This window comes from Diorhabda sublineata, chromosome 2 (genome assembly GCF_026230105.1).
Source record: "Diorhabda sublineata isolate icDioSubl1.1 chromosome 2, icDioSubl1.1, whole genome shotgun sequence".
NCBI lineage: Eukaryota > Metazoa > Arthropoda > Insecta > Coleoptera > Chrysomelidae > Diorhabda > Diorhabda sublineata.
The window spans coordinates 22736893-22759381 of NC_079475.1; the positions used below are offsets into that span (position 1 = coordinate 22736893).

A 22489-nucleotide genomic window follows, 5' to 3' on the forward strand; every position below is an offset into this window, starting at 1 on the left:
TTGAAATGAAAAAGACACCAAGATCATGACCAGATATAATTATTTCTTTTCTTGGCGAAATAGAAATGTCATACCCATAATTAGAATCTAGCTAGTCACATATATATTTGGGAAATTAGGATGAATCTTGGGTTTTAAATTTTGTATGTAGACATGCGTTGAACTTTTTTGACATTAGATACCATTAGATACAGGACCACAAAACATACTTGTATATTGGCAAAGGATATTTTTGCTTTGTTTATATTAAAGGCATAACAATAGACACAAATAGACATACCCTAATTTGGATTTTGTTAGAAAATCTGAAGTGTATTTGGAAGAAATATTGAGTAGATCAAACACTTGACAATTCAAAGTTACCTAGTGAGCCATAAAGTAGAAAATTATGTAGAATTAGTGGAAATTATGTGTTCAAATTTTGATATTCTCGGTTGCAATATAACCATAAAGATTCACTACCTCTACAACCACTTAAATCGATTTTCAAGAAAACTTTGGTGATGGTAGTGAAGAACAGGAATATATTCCATCACAACAAATCTATGGAATATCAATATTAATATGATATCCAACTACTGTTGGAGCCTACAGCAACACTATTCTACCAAACCCTATGTTACAATGGTATGTATGTAAAATGTAAAATAAATACTCAAAACATGTATTTCTATAAATAAATAGTAAAATTCATGTTTTTTAAGCTTGGAATAGTAAAATAGAAATATTCAAAAATTGAAGAAAATAGAAAATGATAAATTTAGCGTAACTCAAAAAATAAATCTAACAATCGAAATGTGCGTTTTTTTTTCAGATTCTATACCCAACAATTAACCAGGAACAATTAAAAAATATCGCAGGGACTGAGATGTCTGTTGGCCTACGTAATAGTTTTGTACTATGCTATTGAAAAGTACTTCTTCCTAACATCTGAATGGTTATAAAAATAAAATTTGAAAAATAAATATAGATAGCAATTTGGATGGTCCTGTTCGAGAAATATTTGTAGTGGTAGTGGTATCTACTTAACGATTGTAAATGTGGATAATGAAAAAATTATATGAAGACAAAATAAATATGACAGAGAAAAATACTTAGGAGGCAAAAAGGATGAGTTGTTGTAAAAAAATCATGTAATATGAAATCTCTATGAAGAAATGGAGCTTAGCAAAAGTTTTAAATCAAAAAGAATAATGTTTAAATTTGAATAGAGCAAAGTTCCAGTACATGGAATTTCTTCAACTTTTTATTTCTTAGACCTTTTGATATATAAATGCATCTAAATGTTCTTGATTTTAGGTCTCTTTAAAATTAGTTTTTTTTTTGATAATTAAAAGATAGATAAATTTTGACGTTTCGACTTTTCTTTAAGTCTTTATCAAAATATGATATTGACACTGACAATTTGCTAATTTATATTGATCTATAGATCACCTTCAATCGATCAACTGATGTTAAAACAGAAAAAACCTAAAATCAAGAACATTTATATGCATTTAGATATATATATTTATATACAATACCATTAAGTCTTTCCACGGCATGAGAAGTTATTCCTTGTGTACCACGCCCCAGTTCGTCACCAATATCATAAAAGTCTGTGTAGGTACGTTTCTTAGGTCTTATAGGTGCCAAGTTGTAGTAATTTCTCAACTTATATTCATGCTCGTTCTCCTCGACGTACAACATTGCACTGGCGGATGTGGAACCAGCTACATTTCGAGCGCTAACTGAATAAAGTCCTTCATCTTTTAGAATGATGTCGTTTATGGTTAATATTGTAGTATCTGGTTCAATGAATGCTATCTAAGTAGAATAAGAAGAGTGATTAGTCTAAAACATTTTATGGCATCACTCGGTGATATTATAAATGTAAATGTTAGCAAATTATGATTAGTACCAATTAATTTTACTGCTTTTTGTTATAGATGAAATGTTTCTATTAAATTTGCTCATCTATTGTCATACGATTTCACCTCCACAGCTTCAAATTATTCACAGGTTATTTATCAAATCAAAGAGTAAAAAGTTTATTTTCCATCAATTAGGTTCTGCATTAGCAAAGTTTGTGTCACTAAGTATTTCAATTTGTGATATTAACTATGACATATAAAATTGACAAAATATAAAAGTGAGGTGGGAAAATTTTGAAATTGGAGTTATGCAATTTTTTACAGCAGTAATGCTTTTCCTATTTTTGGTTCACTGAAGTCCTCTCAAAAGTTTTGTAATTAATTTTCATAGTTAAATCTGTTTAGAATAAGATAATTGAAAAATTGGACAGTAGATTCTGTTCCATATTTGTTTTAAGTAGTTTTTACTTCACAAACCCCTAAACTATACTAAATATATGAATCATCAACAAGGGAGACTATTTCCATTCTAGAAATTTTGAAGTCATTCAATTTTTGTTCCTTCTTTCTCTCCTCTCCTCTCCTCCTCTTAATTAGATACATTTATCACAGCGAACCTGCAACGTCTCTAAACTTTTCAAAAAAATGTTTCTTCTTGCTCTGCAAACCAGACCTCCACAGCTTTTATTACCTCCTCGTTGGAAGAAAATTTACGACCTTTCAAACTTTCTTTCAATTGAGGAAAGAAATGGTTGGATGGAGCCAAATTTGGTGAATAAGGGGGGTGTTCTAGTAATTCAAACCCTACATCACGAATATTTTGTATGGCATCATGAGATTCGTGTGCAGGGGCGTTGTCCTGCAAAAACAAAACACCTTTGGATAGCTTTCCACGTCTTTTCTCTTCAATTTTTTTCCCGTAGAGTGGTCATTAATGTCGAATAGTAAACTCTAGTTATTGTTCTACCCTTATCCAAAAAATCAATCATGATTACTCCATGGCAATCCTAAAAAATTGAAGCAAGAGCTTTTCCAGCAGATTTTTGGACACGAAACTTCTTAGGTCCTGGAGAACCAGAGTGTCGCCATTCCATCGATTGTTACTTTGTTTCTGGATTCTACAAATGTACCAAGTCTCATCCATAGTAAGAATTCAGTTTAAGAAGTCTACATCGTTTTCAAATCGAGCACAGATCGAACGCGATGCTTCTACCCTTGCACGCTTTCATGTTCAAATTGACGTGAACTATATGATGAACGCGTTCGTATGAAATATTCAGTGCTTCAGATATCCGTTTTAGCCCAATTCGACGGCATCGATATTTTCGGGGACTGACACAGAAACTGGCCTTTCCGGTCGGTCATCATCTTCAATGGAAAATTTACCTCTTTTAAAGCTTGTAGTCCAATTTTTCACGGTTGCGAAGGAATGGAAGGCTATGCTTAACAGCCTTGATCCAAGGGTATTGAGGTACCATTTCCCTTTTTAATTATGTTATAATATTCAGCAAAATGAGACTTTAAACATTATAATGAGAATAAATATTACAAGTATTGTATTTATTACATATCCAATTTGAAGGATACAATTTTTATAATGAATGGAAAATAAATAATTTTCATTTTGGTACATGTGACCATGGTAGACTTATGAATTGAAGTGTTGGTATTGTAGGTCATGGAAAAGAATGGTGACTTACTTTTATTCTGCTGGAAGGTGCAAGTGGTTTCCAGTCTTTGTACCATTTGATCTCAGGATATGGAACACCAATGATTCTAGCCTCAAATTTGGCTTTACCCCTAATCATGACGTAATCAATTTCGGGTCTTCTAAGGAAATATGGCAATTCTGAAATTTCTAGACGAACTCTTTGACGAGCTTCACCATGCTCGTTTCTTGCTACTGCTTCATACCAACCTACATCTCTGTCTAACATTCTAAAAGAAACAAAAATATTAAGTGTACGAGGTATGGAATCAGTGTCAAATTAGTTGACAAATGCCAAAATTTGAATTGAAATTGTGATGATAATTGACAAATTATTTTGAAAATCAAATTTTTTAGTTTATAACCAGGCTGTAGAAGTTTTAATGTGAGGAAACAAGGAGGAGATGCTACACACAAAACTTGTTAATATGGTACTGCCATTCAATCAAAGCACAGTTTAAAAATGTTTTAAGAAGTCTAATTCTGCTAAACAAACAACATCGCTGTTCACATTTAGGTTAGAATTAAATGGTGATTAATCTAGCATTGTGGGTACTCTTTATTTTTAAACAATTTTACTAAAATTCTAACTGTATTTAAATCATTTACATATCGATATTTCTTTGAGTGTGGATAATTTTATGTGATTCAAAAGAAATCTTTTATGTTGCTAGGTAATCTGCATAAATATTTGCTGTTAATTAAATAGGTTTATTATTATGTTTAAGCACACATCTACTTGTTATTAAAGTGTTCATACAAATAAAAAACCACATGACAAATGTTGAGAAAGTTAACAAACGATGTTCAATTCCATATTTTGTTGCCATGCATTAGATATATTATTTAGTAGCAGTAATAGATGGAAGCTCTAAAATGACTACAGCAAAGCGGAAATATTTTAAATTTAAAACATACTTATTGATAAATAATGTTGCTTGGCCATTTCTAGTGTAACTCATATCAAATCGACCACCTGGTTCAATGAGCTCATCATTGAAATAATAAGTCATCTTTGGTTTCGGATAGCCATATACGTACCAAAACAGGTTAGTGTTTTGGTCTTTGACACCATATTGGGTATCGTGTTCTTGACGCAAGAATCTTGGAGCCTGTGCCATACCATCATGGGGAGGTTTTTCAATATCGAAATCTTTCGGGAAATAAGGAGACGTTTCTGGACGAAAATCAATCTCAGGAGGTAGGTAGGGCCGGAATTTAGGTAATTCTGGTTCTAATTTTTCCCTAAAACAAGATTTAAACATGGCAACAAGATATAATTCACTTAAAGTTAGTTTGAAGGGAGTTGACAAAAGTACATTTTGAAAACGGGACAAAAATTTTATTTAGTGTGGAACACGTCAGGAAACTTTGTGTATGTGGAATATGAAATCTACATATTTCGAAATAGAAAAATATGTGCAGTTTGGACAACCAATTTTAGAATTACTTCCAGACTTTCCTTCCACTATAAATAAATCATTTCAAAGAAATGGTAACATAACAAATAGTAATATAGGCAAAGGTCAGATCTTAGTTTGTTCATCTGGTTTATTGTTAATGGTGTTTTTTTGATGTTGATTTGTTTGGCACTTTGATTTATCTATTTTGATGGATTTGTTCTTTACTAGAACTATTGTATAAATTTGAAATAAATCACAACTGATAGAAAAGTTGAATTGTAGCTACAAACATTTTTACCACTAAGTTAGGACCTGATAAATGGTAAATATTATCAAAACTACATGAGGGTATGAACCAGTTTGTACAAATTCATTTTCATAAGAAAGGGGCTAAATCAATTTATATTATGTTTAAGTTAAGGAAAAAATGGAAATTTTTACCAATTCATTTTTGAATTCATAAAAGGTCTGTCCTCTAGCAAAAAAAGACTCAATTTGGATATTTGATACACAATATATCGTGTTTTATGTTTTGTTTATTATAGTAAGGCGAGGTGAGTTTATTATAGTAATTTTTGTTGGTTGTTAATAGAAGACAATTTCAGCAAATATATTGAGAAAATTGCACTCTTCATTATTGTATATTAAATATAAATACCTGTGAGTAAGAGCATATGGTGATGGATCACTAATTCCATATTTATTTTCAACTCTAACTCTAAACTTGTAATCTCTGAACGGCTCCAAATTTCTAACTCCACAAGTACAACTCCTAATGCCAGATCTAACCGTAAACCAATCACCGCTGGGCAATTCACACATTTCTAATTGATATGTAACAGGTGTTCTTGGTCCAGTAGGAATCGATGGATTCCAAGACAATGTGCAATGTCTGTCTGTCATCTGTGATATAATTGGGGGATCTGAAATGGGCATTGGAGCACCGCTTTTTTTGTATTTGTCAAAGTCTGTGTATTGATCGGTGATCGGCCGTTTTGCTTTCGGTTCCAGTCCTTAAAATTCATAGAAAGTTTTATAATATTTACCTGCTCAAAATGATAACTCATTTAATAAATTACAAGAAATCATCAAAGAGATAAAATACTTGCTAATGGAGTTATCCATTGATATTATGAATATTTGATAATCATTATTAGATATTATTCCTCTTGTTGATTATTAGAGTTTTACATATGTTGACCTAAGAGGTGTAATAAAAAAATACGAAGAATTGTTTTCTTAATTTCTTAATTTTCTTAATTTGAATTAATATCATTCAAACAAGTGCCCTTGGCTAATAATGTCAAAAATGGTGTCAAAATATGTCCCTTTTAGGACATTTTTTTTTAATTTTGGAAAGAACTAGAGTCACATAGTATTGAATCTAGTGAATAAGGCGAATATAAACAGACAGACAAACTTTTAGCAGTGAAAAACTGGCGAATCAAAAGCGTGTTAGGCATGGCATGATAAACAATACCAATGGTTCATTTTTCAGGTTCTTTCTTCTCATTTCTTGTTCCAATATTTTTTATTAAATTTAAAAGTTTACAGTTATTACACTGTTTTAACTAACTTATTTTCACTTTTAAATTGCTCATACCAGTTACAAACATTATCACCACAGATAGATTTTAATTTTGCAAGCATCTTGGACACTTTTTCAACTTGAAACAAAACTTAATGGGATGGGTTATTCTAGATTAATATTTCACAAAAGGCAACAATCTTCTTGTCACTGCTTATCCTAACACATAAAGTTTATATTTATATTAGTTGAAGTAATTGCTACTATAAAAATTACTTCACCTTAATTTTTTGATAAACCTCATATTTTCAAACACTTTTGGACTAGGCCAGAATTCTACATTTCATGAAAAATGTATCGTTTTTTGATGACTTTTAATTTTAATCCCATATTTTGGAGTTTTAGTATAGTTCTATAAAATCTATTTCAGATGTTTTGAGAAACTATGATCCTGGATTTAGACGGATTACTTATCTGGTGCTTGTGGACCTTAACCCAGAACGAGATTTAAAAACCCCAAGCTTTATAAACCTATCAATTAGGATAATAATTATTATAATTAATAACAGATAAACATATGTGGGGAATTCAAACTTTCAAAGTCCAAAACAACTAGAACAATTGAAATAACCTACCAGCTGATTTGTTCTAGGATGGAAAGGATCCTAGTTTATGACTAGCCCATTTATTTCGTTCAGTTTCTGAAAGCTAATGTAGATGATCCTATGAAAATATGTTTTAAACTTCAGTTGGTTAGATGTTGAGCATCCGCTAATATTTTAAGATTTCAAAACAAAATATTTTTATCCTTTCCTTATTCCACTCAAAATCACATTATACAACTAAAATGTTATTTCCACTAATTTTACTTTTTATTTATTTTATTTACTTTATAATTACTTATACTTTTACAAGACTTTAAATCACTTCTTCTAACCATTTCTTACAATTTTTTATAATTCTGGAATAATTATTTTGGGACATTTTAGCAAATTATATGTTATTTTTACACATTTCAAAATAACCCAGACTATTTTCCACTATTCTATAACATTATGTGATTTATACATTTAAAACTTTGTGAATTTTTCGATTCTTTCGGAGAACTCTAAACCATATTGACCAATTTTTATAATTTTCCTAAAATTCTTCATATTGTTTAAGTCAAAGTATAACAATATATGATAAACAATAAAGTAAAACTGTCTTAGTTTATTCTAGATAATTAAGGACAAGGATTACTTATATTTTTTGCAAAAATAATTTACCTTCATCAAATTTGAGGCTGGCGTGACAAATATCACTCCCATATTCATTAGAAATTTTGCAAGAATATTTTCCAAGATCATCAACATCCACCCCGGATATTGTAAGTCTCAGTAGACCTGCGGTATCTTTGTCCATTTTAATTCTTGTGGAGGGAAATATTTTTTTGTCATTATGGAACCATTCCACTACCGGTTCTGGAATTCCCGATGCGCAAGCCGTAAATTTGGCAGTCATCGATTTGAACAGTTCAGTATCCCCAATACGTTTAAGGAATACCGGAGGTTCCATCCTCTTTGGAGCTTTGCTAAAAACAAAAAGTTTTCAGTTTAACAATGTAGTGAAGGTATGGATTTCCCTCAAATTTAATTCAAAAATAAGTAAAAAAGTAAGAAAATAAATAAATAAAAATATTTTATAAACAAAGAGCATAGTTATATAGTTTATACTTTTTCAAAAAAATTTAAAAAATAGAGTTAATGGCTTTCAGAAAAGCTATATAGTTTATAAGTTTTTACTAACATTTCTTTAACAACTTCCACAGAGGCAGTGCAGTCATCATGACCTTCTTGGTTTACAGCTGTAGCTCTATAAATACCGGCATCATTTGGTTGACAGTCCAAAATGTATAAGCAACATAGATCCCCATCTCGTTTAATGTGATATTTATCTGATTCTTTTATGGGTTGACCATCTTTGGTCCACATTACTTCTGGTTGCGGAACACCTGTTACTCTACAAGGTAGCTTAGCATCTCTGTCTGGCAACTGGAACAAAATATCGTGTAATAAAATTAAAACATAATATAGAAACGTAAACTTGGCTTTCAAGGCTTACTCTTTTCAAACTTTGTTAAATAATTTTTCCACAAACGTGAGAGAAAGTCATCCCTTACAATGTTTCCATGACAATTTTAAAATAAGTGGTAAAATCTTCTACAATGAATTGAGAAAATTGTGTGGTTAATTTTTTTGATGTACTCACTTGTTGTAAATCAGTGAACCTCTGCGTGAATGATGGTTTCATGAATACTTTCCTAACTGTGGCTTTGCCTTTTGCTGTATCTTCTCCAAGAGGATTTATTATCTTAACTCCATATATACCAGCATCTGATGGTAGCGCTTTATCTATTTTGAGACCAACCTGAAAATTTGTATGAACTGTTAAAAATTTATTCACAACAAAACTGCAATAAGAAAAATTATTTAACGACAAAAGTGATGTATTAATGAAAGTAATTGACGATAATCATAGCAATGTGAAATAATAAAATAATTTTCTCCTACAATAATTCTCATTGAAGTTATAGATATGTTTCGTGAGTATAGATCGGATTAGGAAATGCAAATAATAATATATTTACCCTTCGACCATCACAAGTCATTAACACCCTTTCAGATGGTAATAATGGTTCACCGTCTTTGGTCCATTCAGCACTTGGTATGGGATTTCCTGTAAAAGGAGCTTCAATCACTAGAGGTTGTCCTTCATCAGTAATCGTATCTTTAATGGAATGTAAGAACAAAGGTCTTTCTTCCGGCTCCCCTGATTTAGCAGCTTCCTTAACTGTTAATGGGGCAGATGTGTCTGCTTGTCCAGCTTCATTTGAAGCAACAGCTTTGTAAGTTAAAGCATCACGTGCAATGTCGGCACTATCGAGAAAGAGAGCACTATAACCATCGGTTTGTTCGATGATTTTTATGTGTTTGTTGTCTGAAATAACCTCCGCACCATTTCTGTACCTAAAATAAATATTATGTTACGCGTCTGAGTTGCAACATATTATGTATCAGTGAAAAAATTCCAGGAGCAGGTACATATTTTTTAATATAAATTTTAAGCACTGGCATTAATACAACCAATGGATGTTCTAATTTGTTTAGTACCTTTTTTTAAATTTCTAATCTTTATTTTATTTCGGATGAGTGCACATTTCTTCTTCATAAATTAATGAAATACTCATAATCTAAATTCTAATCAAACTTAATTAATAAAAAAACTGCACTTTTAAGTATTAACTGACATTTATCTTAAATCTTCGACAGCGTTCTCGGCAGATTCAAATTATAATGTAATGCGTATTGCGTAAAAAGACCATATCCTTTCGAAAAAATACGCGACATTTTATATTTCAAGCCGTAGATTAAAAAACTTTTTGCTCCGAAAGACTTATTTTTCAGGGGATTCTGTTGCTAATTTGGCATTTGTTTGTAACCATTATTTTGTAGTATTTGTACAAAATAACTGATGTTTGATTGAAACTTACCAAGCTATTGTAGGAGTTGGAAAACCTTCAGCTTTCACTTCAAGCCTAACAGGAAAACCTTCAACCACCGTTTGCGGGAAAAGTCTCTGAACAAAGTCGGGTTTTTTTGGCTTCTTTTCAACTTCAACTTTAGCTTCACTCATAGCTTCACCTAATTTGTTTGTTAGAATCAATTTGTAGTTTCCAGCAGTATCTGGTTTCATAATATCGACTACGAGAGCTACTCTACCGTCGGGATAGTTTTCGAATCGGACATTAGATGAAGCGCGAACTGGAACACCATCCTTAAACCATTTAATTTCTGGCGGGGGATAAGCTTCAACTTTGGCTTCGAGACGGAGAGTTTCTCCAAGTGGTACCTTAGTATCTTTGAAGCATTTCAAGAATTTAGGTCTTCTAGGTTGAGCTAAAATATAGACTTATTATTATTAATTATATACTCAGGAATATTAGAGTTGTTAGAACCAAAAGAAATAACTTATCCACCTCGATTTTTTGGTTTTATAATAGGATATCGATAGGCAATATTTCTACTCTTGTCAAAAGACATTTTGATACGTTTAACACAACAAGACGAACTCTAAATAACTAACAATATATGAACTATTCAAATTTCGTGTAGCATTCCAAATTTCCAAATTTTTTCCAAGCAAAAATCACGGATCTTAATAATCTGACGGTGTAAGGTTGGTACTGAATGAAATTCTACAAAAAAACCACATACATTCACATCAGATGTCTTAACTCCATCAGACACACAACCAGGTTTTCCGATTGAATCGACATCTCTTTGCAACGGATTCGGTTACTGGTTCCAGCCGCTGATTTTACGTGTTAGGGTTGTTTAGATAAATTTTTTATTTTTAAAGTGACAATGCAACTACTGAAACCATCATCTCTTGGCAGGACATGGATCTATTTTCACACCTATAGGTACTCGACAATTAGAGACAATTAAAGACTAGTCATAATAAGCTACTACTGAGGCGTTGGAATGAAAACCGACATCCTCTCTAAAAAGTTAATATTGTTATCATTGCTTGCTCTAAATATGGTCATGATGTTATTAAAACAAGGTCAAAAAATTGTTCATTCTGTAACACTACTACCGTTACTGAGTATCATTTATTTCTTTTGGAAATAGTTATTTTCCTAACAAGTGCGGAAAGTGATACTTTCCCGCACGCGACTGCAGTTGTCCCGAACGACGCGGAGCGGAGTTCGGGCAAGCGGTCATGTGCGGGAAAGATACTTTACGCATGAGTTTGGAACATTGTTTTTTCTACGACCGTATATACAAAAAAGTATACCAACCCATTTTTCTAAAATTATTTTATTCCAACAAACATAATAATATTCAAAATTTTAAGTAAAAACTACTAATTATTATAAATATTAATATTGAAAACACAAAACACAATTTGTTGTATTCTGTAGACTACTAAGAATTGCCGGTCCAGTGGAGTTATTTGGTTTCAGCTGGAAGGTAGATGACGTCGATGAGGATGGATGGCATCGGTTGCAGGTCGCATAAAGATGACGATGACGGTGACGGCAACAGTTTTAAGTCATTTGTAGTACAGAGAATTTTATTTGATATTTTTTTCTTCTGATTCTCGGAGTCCTCCAAATAGCCCTCAGCGACAATAGTATGCTTCCAGCCCCCGAGGCGCTTTAGGTTGGTTATTTCTTCGGCGGAGTCTGCTAGGAACGTTGCCGAAGAACGTCTGAAACTGTGTCTTGTATAACGTTCCGGATTAGGTAGGCGTAAATATGCGGCAATCTCTGCTGGCATCTTACCAAAAGTGTTTACGCCAACGCATTGAACTGAGCATTTTCCATTCTTATAATGAATAAAAAATCGGCGGTGTGGCGTGGTAGGTGTTCGTAAATCTGCGTACTTTCTGTACAGGGTCAAATAGGTTCCATCATTTATTTCTTCAGATAAAACAAATGATCTTGACGAATGAATTTGGAATCAGAAATTTTCACAACAATTAGGTTGCCTTTATCTTGAATGTCGTCGACAGTGATATTTACAAGCTCGGATCTGCGACGAGCGCCAGCCAGTGCAAAAATGGTACTCACTTTAATCATCAGGTATACCTCATCGGGAGATAGCATAACCCTAGATATATCTTCTTTGGTAAAAACTTGTGCTTTCTGTGCTCGAAAACCAATATTTTTTTGTTTAAGAAACGACGTTAACTTATGTAAGTTTCCTATATCCAAATTTTGTTTTATTTTTACTAAACTTTTTACCATCGAATAGCGGGACCATAATGTATTAGATTTCAAAACCTTACTTAGGTCTGAAAAATACGCCAGAAATACCTCTTCCTTATAAGTTTTGGCCCCTTTCTTCTTACTCCATGTAACAAAATGGTCGTAATGCTTCATTTGCAGCCTTCAAAATGGCTTCGGGAAGTTCTTCGTCGGATGAATCCATTTATATTATTGTATCGGATTCGGTTTAATGCGGTTTAATTTAGAAGAAGATTGTTCTTATTCGGTCACTTCCAAGACGTTTTAGAAACAATTACACGATTGGGTTGTCATAGCAACAGATATCAAACCCGGGTGATTTGATAGTTGTTTCTCCTTTGAAGAATGTCACTTTCCCGGGAAAGTGACGCTAACAAAACTAAAATGCGTGCGGGAAAGTGGGTTAAAACGCACGGTCGTAGAAAAAATAAGTTTATGCACTGTTGAAACAAAGGGATTTAATATATACATAATTGTATATAAATGAACTGAGAATGAAACTTACGTGTGACTGCTACAGCACATAGTCCGGCGGTTTCGCCATTTATATTCTTGACGACCAGTTTATATGCTCCACTATCTGATGGTTTACATTTTTCTATATTAAGTTTAACAGTTCCATCCGATAATACTGTTATCTTGATATTGTCATCGGGCAAAATTGGCTCTCCATCTTTAAACCATTTCACCTAAGCAATAAATATTCGATAATAAACAGATTTTTCGAATATTTCATTTTTTATTTGTAAATGATCTTCTATTATTTAAGGATGCATTAAAATTAGAATTTAGAAACGATTCAAATAATTTATTTTTGAAAAACAATGATGTACAACTATAGATAATCCCACATATACATGAACGTTACTACTAAATTAAGAGTGGGTTGCTCCTTTGTTTGTTTTGGTTACACCGTAAACTCTTGAAGACAAATTAATTATAGAATCTAGTTCTAAATCTGTTCAAATATTCTGTATTGCATTTTTCAGTTCATTTATTGCGGCATATTGTTTAATATCAGCGTTAATTAGACGAACCATAATCCCCATAGACTTTTGATCGGATTTATATCGAACATATAGGCTACTCCGATAGTTCGTTAGAATATCCATTTTCTAAAATCTTTGTTAATCAAAGAGGTATCAAATATTCATCGATAACGTCCAGATATTCTCTATTATTCATTTACGTTGGCGGATGCGCTAATTATAAGACTTTGTAAGGGCAGATATAAGGACCATCTAATTTGAATTGATGAGACACCTGCAATCTGGCAATTTTATGACGTATCGCTTTTACATACTTTTGATGAACGATTTTTCTTTAATATTCTTTTAATGGCCGACCTCGAAACATTTACACCACATTCTGCAGCTATATTTTTACAACTGTTTACTGCTTGCTGCATCATTAAATCTTTCAGTTCTTGGCGAAGTTTTCTTTTTGGGGCCATTTGTGCTGTTTGATTCATACTGAACGAGATTTCTTAAATAATTCGCACACAGCTTTTCATGATTGATCTATTATTTGATCGATTTTTCCTTGTGAAAAGCTGCAATTTTACCTTTCTCTAGCTCAGATAAACTATTACTACAAGTCATTTCTATACGTGTAGAAAAAAAATAAATTTGGAAAAATCAGGATGGGCGGCTATACTCTATTCTTAAGTGTAGTATTGCAGATTTTAACAATTAAAATTATGGTTGAAAATTTGATATAATATCATCTTATCATATTGTCTTTTATGTTTACTCACTTCTGGTTTTGGACTTCCATTAATTTTAGCTTTAAGCTCTAGTGGTTCTCCTTCATTAACATCCATACTTCTATCCAATTTTTTTCCAAATGATGGAGGAGTTTGAAGTAACGAGATTCTAGACGTAGTTTCTGCTTCTCCTACTACGTTAATAGCCATAGATTTATACTGAAAATAAAAAAAAATGTTAATAATGAAGCGTTGTTGTTTCGTAAACTACGAAGCTTTAATTACTCACAATACCAGCTTCGGTTTCGTCAAAGTCTTGGATAATCAATTTGCTTGTGACCTGGGCTTCTGAGGTGGTTACTATTTTATGTTTTTCATCGGTAATAGGTTTCCCGTTGACAAACCAACGGATTTCTGGTTTAGGCAAACCGTCTGCTCTAACCATTAAAGTAACCTCCCCCATGTGTTCAACTTGATCGTCGACCAATCCAGTGATGAATTTAGGTCTTTCAGCTGGAAATTGAATCATGTTAAATGTGACACAAAATTTGGTGTACAGAGCTTAAGATGTGATCGAATTATTTTGTTATTTACAGCTCAAGCTACATTGCGCTTTATATTAAATGAATATTACTTAGTGAACAATAAACTGAAATATCATGACATATATTTGTGTCGACAGTGATAATGAGAGCTGACGGCATATGAGGAGGACATACAGAAGATTCTGATACATTATTTTATAGAAATATCAGGTATACCTATAGAAAGAGAAAATATTGTAAAGTTTTTCGTATTTATTTATACTATTCTGTCCCTTACGTTGTTAATTTATTTAATATAATTTAATATTTAATATACCATATAAAACATTTTAATTTGATAATCTAATTTAAAATATCACTTAAATAATTTCTGCGTCTTCTTTTACTCATTCATTCTTCTCAATACGACTATTTATTTAAAACTAACTAACTGCATTACATAAACTTATTTATATACCACAAATAGAATTCTATAAAATTCTAGAACAAAAAGAAATAAATAAATAGACTTTCCTAGAAATTATTCGGAAGAAATACTGTGATAAACCTCCTTCTATAATAAAAAGTTTATCAAAGACGCATCCTCCATTTATAAAAAACAAATCAAACGCGCCGCGTGCATTCGCCGAATTTTAAAATTCTATTGTAGCTGGACAGGGCCGGCGTAAGGACCCATTTCGCGAGCTTGTTCGTAACAACATCTAAAAAATGGTAACTTATAGAAAATAATTTTTAGTGTTTGCATATTGTTACAAGCAAGTCCGCGATATGGGTCCTGGAGCTTGTCCTCTCCGGTTATAGTGCAATTATAAAATTTGGCGAGAGCGCGTGGCACGTTTGATATGGTCGAAATTCCTTTGATGTTTGTTATTTATATAAGTTTTTATCATAGCAGGCGATTTGTTTACATTGTTTCTTTTGAAATAATTTCTAGGACTGTTTACTTATTATTTATAGATCGTTTGGATATATAAACAAGTTCGCTTAGCGCTGTCTAGTTAGTTTATAATAAATAGTCATAGCGAACAGAACGAAATAGAAAAGTAAGCGAAAAATTTAAATATATTATATAAATTAGTTAAGTGTTAGTGATAAGTTAATTATCATAAGTGTAGCTTGAAGTGTGTAAATAAATTAAGAGCTTAAAAGATAGTGTTTATAAATTCAACCACTATTTGAAAAAATTCAGCATAGTTACTTTTAGAGGCAGCAACAAAGTAAAACCACATATCTATTAAGTGCTGAGATAATATAATAGAATAATTTCAATTGACATGTGATGTGATTGATGTATGCGAAGGGTTATTATTTATGGAACAGAGCGGGAGCATGATGGAGTTGAGTAAGCAAAGTGTGAGGTCTGCTTTTTGTATATAAATATGTATATGAACATAGATAACCTTGTAGATTTTGATTCTGATTATTGTCAAGAGCTATATTGGTCCATTAATCTTTTATTCATCACTTTTTAGTTATCATGAAAGAGACAGAATAAAAGCTATGGTACCATTTCGATGATTTAACATATTTTCATTTGTTATAATTAAATATACTTATAGCTAGTCGATTAGAGAATATGAAAGAAAAGAAGACAAGAATTGTTGATGGAAAACTAACTATTTAATACCCAATAATATTCCAAATAGAATACAGATAATGAATGTTTTTTGTTTAGACACAAATTATTAGTATACGAGAATTGCTACTTAAGTTTTGAGATAGACGAATAAAAACAAATACTTATAATTGGATATTGCTTTATTGTTTTTCAAGATGCGTTTGGACCAATTTTTTCCAATTCGATTGAGGTACCTCAAAAACATGCATCAACCACTTCTTCAGGTGTAGAAAAACATTAACCTCGCAATTTATTTTTGATCTGTGGAAATAAGAAATCATTGGATGCTAAACAAAGACTGTATGGGAATGATACATCAATTCGATATTTTGACTGTTAAAAAACGTTTTTATTTGAGCTGATGTATGAGAGATCACATTGTCGTCATGGAGAATGGTTTGTTCTCTGCGATTGGCTTCCATGATTTTTTCGAAAACTTCTGGCAAACAAATGCTGGTGTACTATTCAGAATTGACCGTTCTACGTTGCTCTAATGGAGCGATAGCGATATGTCCAGTTATTCTGAAAGAACAAGCGACCCTTTGCTTCAAAGCGAATAACTTTTATAGGATTTGGCTCATCTTGAAAGACCAATACAGTCGATTATTGTTTAGTTTCGGGTTTGTATGTGTAGATCCATATTTTTGACAGCCAAATGTTCAAGCAGTATTGAATGATCTTGTAATATCAATTTACGCACAGCATCGTTTTTTTTTGGCATAACAGCCGATTTTGGTCGACTTCACGAAATCCATTCCGTAGGAAAGTACGAGCATGATTGTATTTGGAAAACCAGCGAAACCGGTGGCTGGAGGTGGTCATCACCAAAAGTCGAAGCGAGTCGCACGAAAATGTTGAATTTTTTGACCAAGATGTATATTTCAAGTATCTATAAACAACTCAAATATCACTCGTGTGACAACAAGTTCTGAGTACGCATACTATTAAAAAAGTCAAAGTTTATAATGGCAATGTTAGATTTGACATATTCACATCAGTGTTGCCATATCTCAAAACTTAAGTAGTAGCCCTCGTATTTGTACAATGAAATACAAGAAAGTTATGATTTGTTACAAGAGCAAGCTTTTTTTGATAATTTGATGCATATTTACATGCATCAACAATTCTGGTGTGTTGATAGTTTTGTCACTTGCTGCCTGAGAGTTGTCCGAAAAGTAACAAAGCATAATAATTTTTATTATTCTCTTTTTATGCCTAGATATTAGTTCAGAGATACTCATCCACGTTCACAAATCGATGAAAATTCGTCTCATTCTATTTAAACTACGTCAATAAGGATTGGAAAATGTTCATTCGAATAAGCTTTTGGTCCAATGGGAGCAAACGCGTTCCAATACGTGGATAGCGTACACATGTATAATTCTTCATTCTGTATATGGCAAATTCGTCTTTTTGATATGCGAATAGCCTCTTCTATCTCTCTAACCTTAATTCGAGAGTCGTTCAGTGAACTTTTCCGATGATATCTAGCTCGCAGTTTTTGGCCGTCTCATAAGATCGTCGTCGTTTAAGCTGATATGGTCAAGTTTGAATTTAGCTGCCCAAAATTATTCGGTCATAAATGATGTTGAAAATTTTCTTTAGACAAAGGTTCTCGTTAAGGTATTGAGCAGCCATATAAAACGTTGAAATATATTTTTTTCATAAGATTCAACGGACCATAGATCTAACCAAGTTAGACGTGCTAGCTCATTCCAAAAATAAATTCTCGGAATGAAAAACTTTATCAGTGCTAAAGAATATGATGTGGGCTGGTTAGAATTCCACAATATGATCACTTCTGTCCAATATTGTATCTATACGTTTTACACTTAGCTACAAGAAAATGTTCCATCAACAACATAAATTTTGAAAGATTGTAATTTTACTTTGTTCAGACGTGTATTTGTACCACTATTACAATTTTTTTGTTTGTTTGCATACTCAACTCATTTGGCGCCTGCAATAAAATATAGCATTTCACTAAACATTTAAATATTTTAGAAAAGCTGCGGCGTAATTTTTTTAACTTACTAGTTGGTTCTGCTTCTTCTGTAAAATAATATAATTAGACATAATCTAGATATTAGGGGAATTGATATTATTATGTGTGATTATGTGTTTTAATCAAAAATTGTTCCTAATCATAATGCAAATATAATATATGCGATGAATGTTCCATATTATATATTAAAAAAATTGATGATTTCCATTCCGAGTCCGTTCAGGAGTTCTACCCAAACGATTTGCTTAATTTGTTTTTAAATGAAAGTTATTGATGCACAGATCAGCCATAACCATCGGATTTCATCTAATTTTCACCATTCTCAAGTTATACTCAAATGTGATTTACCCCTGTACATTACTTATGGGAGTTTTTCACATACACACGTTCTATCCTCAATATCTCAGGTTTTATTCAAGATAGAGACTTCGTTTTGATTTAAGAACACTCGCTGAAACACCTTCTTTGTTTTGAGTTTCTGATCACTTAAATTGGTTGAGTTGGAGAGGAGCTAGGCGCGGACATTCAATGTGGAGTTATGGATTTTTGTAGGTTTTTGGCAATTTTTCTACATTTAAAGATCTATATCTCAGGTTCTAATATAGCTACAGAGTTTGTTCTTTTCTATTATAATGATTTCTGATACTTATTTAATGGATTTGATATAAATGGTAAAAGCTAGTTATTATAAATTTTGAAATTGAATTTTGAATAGTACGTCGTTTTTATTGCTCGATGGACGTGAGAACATGAAAAATTTGTGGATGATTATGAATTAGATATCCGACCCTAAGATGTAAGTGCGGCTTCATTGAGCTCGAATTTCCATGTCCAGTAATTTTCGTGACTTGTTTACTAAGTTTTACAGACTCCACTATCAAAATCTTCTTAGTGCATAATTAGAAGACAGCTGGTGCTTTCATGATAATAATAGTTCTCTATTGTTTGTAGCTTGGTTCAAATAATCAATCAAATTGAAAGATGAATTGAGACTCTGGTCTTTCACTACTTTTGGATTTTATCAATTTTACATTTTTTAGCATAGTCAAATGGAGTCGAGATCTGAGAGGTTGAGAGTTTAGTGCTTATATCTGGATCGATTTGGTAGAAGCGTTTTGAGTACATGTCTCAGTTTTCCAAAAACGACTTGACTAAGTTATTTGAGTATGTATATTTATTTATTTTTAAGTTTCAGTAACGTACTTATTTTCGAAGTAAATCTCTTTATTATCAACTAGTACTGAGGGAAGATCCAATAGATTTTGAAATACTTACTGATTGTTTTGATTCTTGCTTCTGAGCTAGCTTCTCCTAATTCATTCTTTGCAGTTACTTTATAATAACCTTCATCACCCAACATAACTTTATGGAATATCAGCTTGTACGTTTTGTTCGCTCTATCTTCGACTATTTTGATTAGGTCGCTGGTTTCTACTACAACATTATCTTTGGTCCAAACAACTTGAGGTTCTGGATTAGCAAGAATAACAACCGTGAATTCAGTTGCTTCACCAGGAACAACTTTTACATCTTGGGGACCTTCTATCTCTGGACGCATTACTATGCTTAAATAAGCACTGCTTTCAGCTTCTCCCCATTTGTTTTTGGCTTTTATAGTGTATTTTCCAGTTGCTGTAGTATCACCTACAATATATATATATATGCCTTTACATATTTGAAAAACAGGAATATCGACTGGTTAATAATGGGGGGTTCAGCTCGAACAGTTTTAATATAGGTTGTGTTGGAAAACCGAGCAAACCTTAGAAAGATAAAAGTATGGTGTAAAAAACCAAATGAAAATGATTATACCTAATTTGACAAGTATAATTTATAACTTCATATTTTAATATGAAAATATCATCAATCATTACAGATAGTTATAGTAATTCTATTCTTAAACGAAGAAACAAAAACTACCGCAAGATTAAGAAAAAACAAGGATGTATTACAAATACAATTTTTTAGATTATCAGCCTGACTATATTTAACTACTCTTCGTGTGTATCAAGCGAGGTATCACCTAAATGCACTCTATACTAAATTTATCCTGCAAACAGAGCGACTCAAACAAAAATCGATGCGTGATCGAAGCATGATCATCACGCATCTTTGCAATAATTGTTTTTGGTACATCGTTACAGGGTCGGAAGGGTAAGTTACGTTTTAACGGTTTGTGCTGATATATTTTCAAGGTTTAATATTTTTTAAATATCAGATACTAGCTGAATAAACTGCGGATTTATATTGTCACAGTGCACCTTAAAAAATACCAAAAAACTGTATTTCAATATTAATGAAAATCGTGTAGTTTTGAACATTTATAAAAATGAAATTGAAGCAAATTCTTTCTTGTCGGTCGACGAACTCGTGAGAAAAGTAGGAAACATTGCTGGAGTAGATTCCTCAAACGATTATGCAGCAATGAGAGAATAATATAAACATAACAATTTTTTTCGGCTACAAAACTATACCCACCACGAAAGAAAACTCTTGATATTGTAGACGATTTTGATTGAAGCGCCTTAGAAGGAAAGTACATCATTTTTTTTTCTGAAATTGAATGCCAACAACACATTCAGATTTGAAAGATATAAATGATGAACTACCAAATATCAAGAAGCCGACATTCCACAAGTTGTTGAAAAAATTAAGTATTAAATTTAAAAAAGAAAAAGATTGATAGTATGCCACATAGGAAGCGAAACCGACTCCGACGTCTTGTGAGCTTTGGAGTCGTTGACAACGGGTGACTATCATGAGGGGATGGACAAAAAATCGTTTGAGAAATGGATTTGTAACGTAACCCCAAACCTAGAAGAGAATTCTATGAATATACATTCTATGAGTATACAACCCGTATACCAACATACATACAACCTGTAAAGTTTTTTTGTTAAAAAAATACGGAAGCAAAAATATAAATTGATGTCTATAAGCATTTAATTATTAACGAATTTATTGCATTTAGCTGTAATCAAAATAAATTTTTGACATTGAACATGTCTCGACTGACATCAATACTGTATCGTGTACTTTAAATGGTTGCAAAAATCCAATTAAATTAATTTAGAAAGTTGATACTAATAGAAACAAAAGTCTAAAAATATATATATTGTCTATTAGAAAAATTTCGAAACTGGCACTGGAATAAAGTTGAAGCTAGAGCACACGATAATGAATAATATTTTCCATACCGTATAGTTTCCATACTAAGAAGATTTTTTTATGACTTCACATTCGAATCGATAGACTTAAACTTACAAGAACAGGGATTATTTATGAAAATGAAAATAGCATTGAGTACAAAGGTACAGCGATAATTGTCACCAGGAAATGAACCAGTTTTGGTATCTTGTTTTTTGAGAATTTTAAATAATGAGATCATTTTCGAGTAAATTAAATGTAAAGTGAAATTTCATATGTATTCACAAGTAAAATGCGGTGCTGTTTATACTTACATGCAGGTATTCTTATAGAATATGTACATTCTTTCAAACCATCTTCAATTTCAGTATCTTCGGTTTCTAGAACAATTTTGAGTTTTTCAAATTCTTCATCGGAGATTTCTTTGCCGTTTTTGCACCTACAAATTTTTTAATATTATATATTGGTGTGCAGGTGTACTTTTAATGAAATTTCCATTAATTTTAACCCTCTTTACATTCGTATAAAAGTTTTTTTTTCCATAGAGACAATATTGGAGATAATTAGAATTATGCGCATATCTGACACCACTAGTAAGAGATAAGTCATTAATTTTTGGAATTGGAATATCGCGTCGTTTTGATTTATAAACGGGGTTCTCTATTCAGGATCTGATAGATATTTGAATTTCCTATGTCCCAAAAATATCATATTTCAATTAATCAATATTTATATTTCTTTAATTTCTTAGATCTTTTGATATGATTTTGTTGATCTGTTGCAGTCTTTATTAAAATATGACTTAACACTCACAATTTGCGTATTTATATTAGAAATCGTCTTTAACATAAAATTTATTTTTTTCTTAGTTTTTACATCTCAAAAATATGTAGCAGCATCAGTCAAATTATTCGTAGTTTACTTTTATAGTTTAGTTTATTTAGGTCTTTTTTTATCATTGAAATCTTTCTCTTCCCTATGAATGTGAACTATTACTATAACTTCTCTTTTTCGTATATTTGAACCTTCATAATTTATGTTTTTTTGACTGTATATATATATATATATATATATATATATATATATATATATATATATATATATATATATTCACCTCTGAAATAATTTCGAAATTCATTATTTCAAAAACGTATTTCGCCGTTTTCAAAGGAGAAACAAC

General features: G+C 31.8%; 1 protein-coding gene across 9 annotated transcripts in view; it reads right to left on the reverse strand.

Moving 5' to 3' along the window:
- LOC130440434 (obscurin) overlaps window positions 1-22489 on the reverse strand; it is a 133929-nt gene that overhangs the window by 15502 nt on the left and 95938 nt on the right. For 8 of the 9 annotated variants that reach the window (XM_056773551.1, XM_056773560.1, XM_056773559.1 and 5 more), the window contains 15 exons: window positions 21624-21748; window positions 19438-19806; window positions 18192-18209; window positions 14284-14507; window positions 14046-14213; window positions 12795-12978; window positions 10025-10430; window positions 9122-9500; window positions 8743-8901; window positions 8281-8525; window positions 7761-8065; window positions 5623-5977; window positions 4480-4806; window positions 3554-3791; window positions 1524-1806 (listed from right to left, as the gene is read on the reverse strand). In XM_056773551.1, the coding sequence (XP_056629529.1) occupies window positions 1524-1806; window positions 3554-3791; window positions 4480-4806; window positions 5623-5977; window positions 7761-8065; window positions 8281-8525; window positions 8743-8901; window positions 9122-9500; window positions 10025-10430; window positions 12795-12978; window positions 14046-14213; window positions 14284-14507; window positions 18192-18209; window positions 19438-19806; window positions 21624-21748 (3785 nt within the window). The remainder of the gene's footprint in view (window positions 1-1523; window positions 1807-3553; window positions 3792-4479; window positions 4807-5622; window positions 5978-7760; window positions 8066-8280; window positions 8526-8742; window positions 8902-9121; window positions 9501-10024; window positions 10431-12794; window positions 12979-14045; window positions 14214-14283; window positions 14508-18191; window positions 18210-19437; window positions 19807-21623; window positions 21749-22489) is intronic. The other variant, XM_056773554.1, reaches the window with a different exon arrangement.